Source organism: Cajanus cajan, chromosome 6, assembly GCF_000230855.2.
Source record: "Cajanus cajan strain Asha chromosome 6, NIPB_CcT2T_4, whole genome shotgun sequence".
Taxonomy (NCBI): domain Eukaryota; kingdom Viridiplantae; phylum Streptophyta; class Magnoliopsida; order Fabales; family Fabaceae; genus Cajanus; species Cajanus cajan.
The window spans coordinates 2,710,057-2,720,077 of record NC_138522.1 but is presented as its reverse complement, the minus strand read 5'-3'; the positions used below and the strand labels follow the sequence as shown (position 1 = coordinate 2,720,077).

General features: G+C 34.3%; 1 protein-coding gene across 1 annotated transcript; it reads right to left on the bottom strand.

The window, feature by feature from the left end:
• Positions 1-104: 104 nt before the first annotated feature.
• LOC109807768 (mitogen-activated protein kinase kinase kinase 3) lies at positions 105-5,650 on the bottom strand. Its single transcript, XM_020370384.3, has 11 exons — positions 5,214-5,650; positions 4,201-4,521; positions 3,727-3,814; positions 3,539-3,601; positions 3,243-3,403; positions 3,081-3,156; positions 2,562-2,621; positions 2,343-2,450; positions 2,000-2,236; positions 1,002-1,102; positions 105-891 (listed from the first exon to the last, which is right to left on the bottom strand). Exons 1-11 carry the CDS (start codon positions 5,633-5,635, stop codon positions 645-647), a joined length of 1,884 nt encoding a protein of 627 aa, XP_020225973.2. The 5' UTR covers positions 5,636-5,650; the 3' UTR covers positions 105-644.
• Positions 5,651-10,021: the final 4,371 nt, after the last annotated feature.

The following is a 10,021-nucleotide window of genomic DNA, read 5'->3' as shown; positions in this document are numbered from 1 at the left end:
CACAATCGTCGGTTATTCGGGATCTGTCATCTAAGTTGATAAAGTATAAAAAAAATATTAAAAAAAAAAGTCGGCTAACTACATTATAATATGTAGCAGTACAGTAAAGAAAAATTATTTGATTGCAAGAAATAATCCGAGTACAATGCGCAATAATAAAATTGCTTCCAATTTATATTTTGGACATTCAGGACTCGCTGGCTCTTTCAACTTTCAAGCCCATCATTCTGGCTGGTTTGGAACCGGAACCGAGTTCCACACCATAAACACGTATCATTCTCGGATAAAAATACATAATTTAAAAAAGAGAAAGAGTATGTATGAAAAATTGCTCTTTTTCTCCTGTCATGAACTAACAATATACAAAATATGCGTTACTACAAACAGTAAACACCTTGCATTTACAGTAATCAATAAATTGTTACAAGCAGCACGGTGTCCCCATTTCAATGCCTGCCCTGCATCAAGAGCTCCTACACCTCACTTGTACTGTACCGTTGTTTAGTTCTCATGCATAAAAGAATTGACCAAAATCCTTTAGATAGAGTTCGTACTATGAGAGTGCGGATTGGAGTTCAGCCAGACCACAAGGCATGCATGCCGGGGAAACCAAAAAGATTTTAGAGGTATTTACAATCAGCAACTCAAATGCGTCTTGTTCTTGGGGATCCACCTGGTGTGTGGGCTTTGTAAAAAGATGTTTCATGGAAAGGATCAAGAGTGAATGTAGCATTTGATCTCATTGGATATGACGGGAGGGTATTTTGTCCCATCATTGCGTGAGTTGGGTGAGGAGGTGAAAGTAAACAGCTCTTGTGTGCTGGCCCGTACTGTCGCATTGGACTTGAACAGGGAGATACTGGTAAAGAGGTGATCATTCTCGTGTTATCTCTGAACAAGGAAGTTACAATAGCAAGTCAATCCAATAGCATAAAAATGATTTAGCATATACATAGAGATACATAACCATGCCGCAATAAGAGAAAGGCCAAATGTTTAACCTTGGACTCCTTGCTGCTCGTGGGTTTACAGGAATTGGCTTTGTTGCATAATCTCCATCCAGTGAAGTTAAACTTCTTCTACTGGAATACTCTAAAGCTGGCTGTAAAGCAAGTTAAATAAAGAGGAAGTTAACCCCAGCTCAACACTGGCCATTCAAATGGATTTCAGACACTGCAACTTCAAAATCGCAACATATATATATTGTCAAATTCCAAAGGAAATGTAAGTAGCCTATTAATAATATACACAAACATAACCGCCAAAACACACCTAAGACAATCATCGTTTTTTTTCTACCTTACCTGATTGTAAAATGTATCATCAGTGCTTAACAACTAACTCTAGACAATAAAAAAACAAAGCATACTTCATTGCCAATTTGCAACAAGTGATTTGAAGAAACCACTTCATCTATATGGTTACTACATATTTACAATCTATTATTTTAAATTGATAATACTAAACATGTAAAGTTGAGCTATATAATACATACAGCAAAAAAGACCTAAACAGACTGAGATAAAATCCCGACATAGTATTATAGCACTTTGGCATAGACAACAACCCAGTATGTCAAAATTAGGCAATATGTATATCATTATCACATGTTATCCAGTAGTGGAAAAACCACAAGTGCTGAAATCACCCAAATATCAAGATGATTGCATCATGAACATCTTAATCATATGAGAATGGAACCCACTTTTACAATGATTATGTCAAGATAAGCAGGAATTAGCTTGCAAGATGCCAAAGCAACATAAAATAAATTAGTAGTATGTCGAATTTAGGCAATATGTATATCATTATCACATGTTATCCAGTAGTGGAAAAACCACAAGTGCTGAAATCACCCAAATATCAAGATGATTGCATCATGAACATCTTAATCATATGAGAATGGAACCCACTTTTACAATGATTATGTCATGATAAGCAGGAATTAGCTTGCAAGATGCCAAAGCAACATAAAATAAATTAGCATTGAGGACTATACCGGTGTCCGACTTCCATCACACATGTTGGGGAAAGCCTCGTTGGTTATTCTGACATTTGTAGCTTTCGTTGCTGACTGATCTCGTATAAAGGGATGATTCAGTAACATTTGAGCTGTTGGGCGCGCTGATGGATCTCTTTGTAAGCATAGCTGAATGAAATTCTTTGCCTCACTTGAGAGATGATCAGGAATTTCAGGCATATCTTTGCTGTTACCAATTTTAAATATTGCAGCTACCTGTTTATTACAGACATAAAAAAACAATGTTGGCCCTTCATACTCTTCAAATAGGCTCATTACAAAAATGCAAATAAATGCTAGTTCTAAATATCCAAAATCGCACCCCTTCATACTGACTCCAAGGAGGCTTTGATGTTGCCATTTCAAGAATTGTGCATCCCAAGCTCCATATATCAACAGGAAGACTATAGCCATTTGTATTCATTACAACCTGTGAAAGCAAAGATCGGGTTACATTACAACTTAAAGTGGAAGAGAGGAGAGTGAAGGATGTTCTTGTTCAAAAGAAATTACAAGATGTGAAAAGGGGAAAATACTTCACCTCAGGTGCCATCCAGTATGGACTCCCTTTGAAAGAAAGCATTGAGGCAGATGCATTAATCTGGATAAGAACAATCAGAATTCACAATCCGAAACCAACCAAAACACAAAATTATACATTTCAAAACTATTCCCATACCATTTTTAATAAAATTCTAGTCCATTTCAAGAGAGACCCCATCATATATGCTTATGACATATACCATTACAATATTAAAGACAGAACAGAGATGGAAAAGCGCAATGCACGTGTGAGAGACAGATGCACTCAAGATCTCATTCTCTATGTAGGTGTGCACAATTGTGAGAGAAATCATGTGCATTCAAGAGAGTAAAGGGAAATATCTCTGCCACTAGGCATTCCGATATTAATAGAACAGAAAATATTAAGCTGGGGCAAAAGAAACACTTTTAAGTATCCACTCTCCTTAAAATTTTACAACTTGATTATTGGGAAATTTTATTTCACATTTTTACCGGAAGCAATAACTTCTTTAAAGCATTCATATGATAAATTTACATGTTTAGCCATTCCAAAGTCTGCCAGCTTGATTTCACCATTAGGATCAACAAGTATGTTAGCCCCTTTGATGTCCCTGTGAAAAATAAAAACTTATCAATACTCTAAAAAGGAGTAAAGACACATTTCATGTTATAAATAGTTCTTGAGTAACCAAACTACCTATGTACTGTATTTCTCCCGTGAAGATAGGAAAGTCCAGACACAATCTGCCTGGTATAATTTTGAATGACAGGCTCCTTGAAGGCCCCATATTCTTGAAGTAATTTATGAATAGAACCACCCGAGACATATTCCAAATAAACAGAAAGTGCTTCTTCTCCCTGCAAACATGGCTCATACATATTTATAAATGGATCTCATTTATCAATTTTGTTCTCTCTTTCTCTAAGTGCAGACAGCTATAATTTGTATTACATGGCATACAGGATTGAAAACTTGGAATATTTTAGCCATACCAAATCACTCCCATAGTATTGAACAATGTTTGGATGTGAAAGCTGACTGAGCAAATGGATCTCCTGCAATCGAATGAAGAACATGGTACAGGTTAAATGATGATCAGACATCTCAAAACAAACTCCAACGCAACAGTTCTTAAGGCTTAAGGCATCATGCATAAATCTTTGAAAGATAATAGAATTACCTGATTAAGTTGTTTGAGGCACTCTTTTGATGTTTGATCATCAGAGACAACCCTGACTTCTTTTATTGCACACATATGTCCACTATCACTATCAAAGTTGCAACACAAGCGTCTTAGAGAGGTAGAACAAACATAGGAAGCAGAATATATATAATTTCAGTAGCTTGTCCGTAATATGGACATCGGGACAGAGTGTACATTCTGAAAGAAGGCTGATGACATCATTCCATAAACATAGTTGTACTTCAAAGCCTGTTTTTTCTATTGCCAATAACAACTGGCACTGTGATATTTCCTTTGTAACCTAAAGATTTACCTACTCATTCCAATCACTGATAGCAAAAACCACAAGAAGTTCTTCCTTTAATTCGGGGGGTGAAAATTATACACGACATAAAGTTGTTGCAGCCAAACCCAAAAAGAAAATTGAAAGTAAAATTCCTTCACTGGAAAATAGAAAACAACTCCAAATACCTATTGAATCCCAGGTAAACATGCCCAAATGTTCCCCGCCCTAGAAGCTTTCCTTTCTTCCATTTGGAAAGGCTACCGGTAGTCTGTTCTGTCATTCCATTTGCTCTTGTGTTGGAAAGAGAAGTAGGAGGACTCGTAGGAGAACCTGGCGGAAGAGGCAACGGATGACATTCACTCCTTCCATCTTCTTGCCTGCCTGTAGGAGAGTCTAGACTCAAAACATGTAATTTTGGATGAAGAGGTGATGTTGGGCTGGTGGGCCCTCTTGACCCAGGACCCGGGCTTTTTGACCTCGCACTGAACTTCATATCACCTTGCCCTCTAGCAAAAAGAAACAACATGGATTCGTTCAGCAGCATAATGGAGAAACAAACAAACTAAACAATCCATGTTCTCTGTGTCCCTTTTCTTTAAACTATTCCCACTAAAATGAATGTAGATTGTAAGTTACATCCTCGGGCCTCCCAGTCCCATATTTCATAATTAGAATTAACAACCATTTAATATTCATAGAAAAACAATAAGTTGAGTATATTTTGCTTAAATTTCACCCTAAATCAATTTAGATGTCTAAGAAGCCATAACTGGGGTCTGAGTGGATAACCGGTAGTTAACTTGCTACATATAAAAAAGGAATATAAGACCTAGTCTTAACAAATATGTGCATCAAGATTTAGATCTTCATTTTCCCCCAAATAATGAGTGAAGAGCAGCAAAATTGAGAATTTGAAAAGACAATTTGCGGAGCGGATAATCCCAATTCTAGTAGAAGAAGACCCCCACAAAAGGCAGAAATATTGAAACAACAGAAACAACCACGGGGAGAAGAAAAACTAAAAAGGAATCCCATAAATGAAGTAAGTATGCAATGATGGTCGGAGAAAAGGCGAGTTTATCGGATGAATGAGTAAGCTAACGACAAACCCGAGAAGCTAGGTTAAAAAAAAAAAAAAAGGTAAATTAAAATTAAAAAAGAATGGAATGGAATCTAAGGATGTAGAAGAATTACGAACTTGGAGGAATTAATATTAATCTGTGTAGCGTGATCATCGTAAGAGCCGGTGGAGCTGACGCTGGAGCCGGAGAGGGAGGCAGATCCGAAGGCGAGGGTTTGGTCGGCGGGGCGAGGCAAGGGGAGGCCGGAGGAGGCGTCGTCGAAGCTCTTGGGCCTGGGCCCGTTGGTGTTGGGCTTGGTGAAGTTGAAGTGAAGGAGGTTGGTGGCGCCATGGTCCTTGGTCTTGCTGGACTTTTTACCCCACCAAGTGGGCATGTTCTGAATTGGAAGGAAGAAGGAAGAAAAGAAGCGTAGAAGAGTTGAGAGAGGAAGAAGAAGAAGAAGAAGAAAGGAAAGAAATAATGGAAAAGAGTGAACAACAGCTAAGAATGAGAGAGTTGGAGGGGACGGCAGACGGTGGTTGGATAACTGACGTGGCATTTTCTTCGAAAGAGAAAGCGGGCCCACACTCACACTCTCTGCTCCTACGTGTCACTCTCTCTCTCTCTCTCTCTCTCGGTTAAAAATCAAACTACTCGTTTTCTCTTTCTCTTTTACATCTTCACACGCTCCAACACTGTGGGGAAAGCGTGTGCAAGCCCACGTGCGTCACTCACCGCGTCATCAACTTCGCTCAGCCACCTCACTCTGACACGTGTCCTCCGTTTTCTGCACATAAATGCTCACTGTCACCGCTCCCTCCTTTTTTCTCTCCATCATGAATAACAATATCCAATTTATTTGGACCAGGTCCAACCAAAATAAATTTATCTATCAATAAGAGTATTTTTAGTTATAAAATAATTACTTTAAAAGTTGGAATAATAATTTACGGTCCTCTTATTTTGCCCTACAGTTACTTTTTACCTTTTTGGTAGAACATTTAATTTAAGTTAAAAAATGACATTAAAATTTCTGAATATATCTGCACAAATTCCGTGCGCTGTCCAGTGTCCATCTTTTTTCATGAGCCAGTCATGAGTAGGTGGATGCTGCTGACTCTATAAATTATCTCCGCTCTAGAGTTCGTTACACGAATAATAGTAATAAAAACAATGAAAGAAACAAAATTCGTATATAATATTCTTTTTTATATGTATAAACTGCCATCACAACTATATAACCTATGGTATTCTAACTCTAAGTTCTACCTTTCTACTGCTAGTTTGACTAGTTTTTTTTTTTTTTTACAAAAAAAAATGAAACGGCTTAGAAAATAATAAATGAAAACTTATTATTCAAGTTGTATTATAAAAAAAAAAAAAAAAAAAAAAAAAAAAAAAAAAGAGAAGTATCAGAAATTACGGAGAAATGTATTTTACACTTATTATATAATAGAAAGAGTATTATCTTTCAAGATCAATATACACTTATTATAAATTGAGATAATATTATCCTTCATTACATAGATTAAAAAAATGTTAATTGTGTATTAACTAAACTAATCTTATTTAAACCTGTTGTTTCATTTAGTTTTTTTTAAGGACCTCATTTCATTTAGTTAAGATAATTTTGAATCAATTATACATATAATTTTTTTTTAAGGACATCATACGTATAATTGTTAAATAATGAAATGACTGGAAAAAATTTGATATTGGCTTAACTTTATAAAATAGGATCATGATTTTTTTTAACATCTCATTTTTCAAACATCTAACCAATACTCATTTTTCTTTTTATTTCTCTTTTTATCATATCATACTTATAGATTGAAAATCTAGCCCTTGTTAAGTTAATCAAGTTAATTATGTCAAGTTAGATCATACATATTTTAGAAATAAAGTAAATTAATACTTTTATAAGGATTTATTTATTTAATATATACTAGAGAGATCGAGGTACTTCGTACATTTAATAATTACACAAACAAATATTAAAAGTTGCATATAGTTATTTAGAAAAAATATAAGATTTTTTTTTTTTTTTTTACATTTTAAGGAGTATAATAGTCCACTAAAAAGTGGAGATTAAAGGGGTAGTTACCAAAATATATCATCTTTATAATAAATATAGATTATGATTAATTCATTAGTTTTAAGTTCTTAAATTTGATAAAAAAAATTTCTAATTTTTTAAAATTCAAAAAGTCTTTTATCGGTCAAATTATGAATAATAATTTTTTGTTAGTATTATTATTATATTAAATTCTTTATGATGTATTAAAACAATTTATTTATTTATCTTTTGAAATATTAAGCATAGTAACATACATAAAGGTCAAATGTAAAAAAATAATAATAATAAAAATACCAAATAAAGGGTCAAATTAAAAAAGTTAATTTATTGGAGGATAAAGTTATATCATATTTAAAAGTCTGATTATAAAACAAAATTTTAAACCAGATTATGTTTTATATCTATCAACAAGTTAAGTTAGACTCTTGTAAAGTCTTAACTTACCTATTTTTCTTCTCGCCTCTTTCCTTGATACACGACTAGCAATTGTTGTTACATGTCAACATTATATTTTTTTAAGAAAAGTAAAATAAAATAATATAACTATACGATAAACATGTAGGTCTGATTATTGTAATGTGTGTTTGAGTTGATAGTGGGTTGAACTCAATGATTTTTGGAAACAACAAATACAGTGAATTCACCTTGGATTTTGTATTTACCATGGTTTTCTATCACCAAACCAAGCACATAGTATCTTTTAAATATTTTAAATTTGCTAAACTTATTTAAGCAAAAAATCATGTTGTGTCCATCTTATTTCCACCCCTAACTTCAATTACACAGCTTTTGTTGTGGCATGTTACCTGGAAAATGTTAATCAGAGATCGAGTTCAAAAGCATTTGGAAATGCAGAGAGTCGTCCCAATTCCAAATCACAAATCATGAGATGAGAGCATATGTGGGACCTCTTATAGAAAAGGAAAGTTCATGGTCTCTTCACTTGCATGAGCATGGCTCTGTTTGAGTAATTATTGCATGCTGCATCATCTTCAAGCCTTGGCTGCTAATATTGCCCCATAATACAAGTGCTCACTTCTCTCACCATGTGTTTAATTGTATCTAGCCACTTTCTATTATACTCAAACATGGTCATCACAATTATCTTTTGGGTTTGAATTTTGGAGCCTTCACACTCAGATGCTTTGATCAGCCGCATATACTGAATCTGCTTTCATATTGAAATGAAACCCATTAATTATATCCATGCAGTAATGCACTACAACTTTCGCTTTCATCAATGTAATTTCATAAAATTCTATTTTCAAGAATTTTGGACCGTGACTAAGAAAAGATAGAGGGAGACCCATATGGAGTATAGTTCTTCACATATGTATGAATCTCCATATGATTTATAAGAGTGACATTAGTGTGTGTGTGTGTGTTGAACTCTCGTATCACAATGGTTGTTTTACTTTACTAGTAAGTGTTTTTTGAAGGGGTCAATGTTTGGACCATTCTCATTTTTGTTTTTTGGTTGAGAAATATTTTAATTTGGGAGGCGATTAGTCTAGATTAAGTGAACATTTTATTTGACACGTTGGTTCAGTTGACTACTCTTGACCTATTGCACCATAATCTACTCAGCCTAGGCATAGGGATGGACCCAATTCGTAGACTGGGGACACATGCTCACCATCATTTAAAATGTTCATTTAAAATTTTGTTTTGAGATGCCAGGGATTGGTTTTTTTGCCTTAATGTCTCCACCAGTCCACTTTTTACCCTATTTATCTCCACTGTCAATCACTTTTTCCTCCATAAATAAGGCCAATAAAACATTTTTCACACAACAATGGAAAGGAACTATTACTCTACTTTTTCAAGCTGCACTCTTAATCAATTTTTCACCTCTTGTATTTTTTTATGTTATTTTTCTTAATATCTTACCATTCTTCATTTTTATATCACACTAAACAATCAATTAGTATCAGGTTGAAAAACGCATTTGTTTATTAAATGTAAAAAGTAAACTACAAACCAGCATGTCGAACAACTAGGCATGGCAACGGGCGGGCTTTAGATTCCCCTCCCATTCCCGCAAATTTAAACCGTCTCGTTCCCGCTCCTAATATCCGCTAGGAGTAAAATCTGGGTCCTCGTCCCCATCTCTGGCGGGGTTCAGGTTTCTCTGTCTTGTTCCCGTCGTCGTTTTTAATTTTTTTTTTTCTTTTAAATAAATATGAACAATTTAAAAAAATAAAAAAAAATAAAATAATATAAATTTTTATATATAAATATTTTTTATTTTGGTTTATATATATATATAAATAATTTTTTAATTATATTATTAAGCGAGACAGTACGGAGGCAGGGGCGGGGACGAGGTGGGTATTAACATCTCTGTCCCCGCCCCGCCCCCGATTTTATCAATCGGAAAAAACCCGAACCTGATAAACACAGGTTTTTCCCATCCAAATCGGGACGGGTTCGGGCGGTACCTATGAGAGCAGGTTGGATTGTCATGCCTACGAACAACTAATAACAAGTTATTTCAATCTAATTAATAATTTCAAATTTAAATTCTAAATATGTAATTATGTTAAATATTTAAAAGTTATTTTAATTTAATTACTGATTTCTAATTTAAGTTTTATAGATATATAATTAGTTAAATATTTAGTGAAAAAAATTTACCACATAATAGTTGTGTTCATTAGGATTGCTTACTTGAAGAAATGAACATGGTGTTTGTCAGCATGAAATTTTCTGATGCTTATAAGTTTTCTTTTATATATCTATTGAAATGTTAATACTAAAAGTTTATAATAACTCGCGTACCTTATTCTTCAATTAATGAATATAGATTCCTTAAATCGGACACTTTAGAATTCCTCAAACATAAATTTGAAAGGCATATTGATTTAC

What these genes read in the sequence shown, in the direction of transcription:
- LOC109807768 (XM_020370384.3), bottom strand. Translation starts at nt 5,635, where the DNA reads ATGCCACGTCAGTTATCCAACCACCGTCTGCCGTCCCCTCCAACTCTC. An exon ending in AATACTATGGGAGTGATTTG is followed by an intron (nt 3,404 to 3,538) that starts GTATGGCTAAAA and finishes CCATGTTTGCAG; the next exon opens with GGAGAAGAAGCACTTTCTGT. An exon ending in CGAGCAGCAAGGAGTCCAAG is followed by an intron (nt 892 to 1,001) that starts GTTAAACATTTG and finishes TTCCTTGTTCAG; the next exon opens with AGATAACACGAGAATGATCA.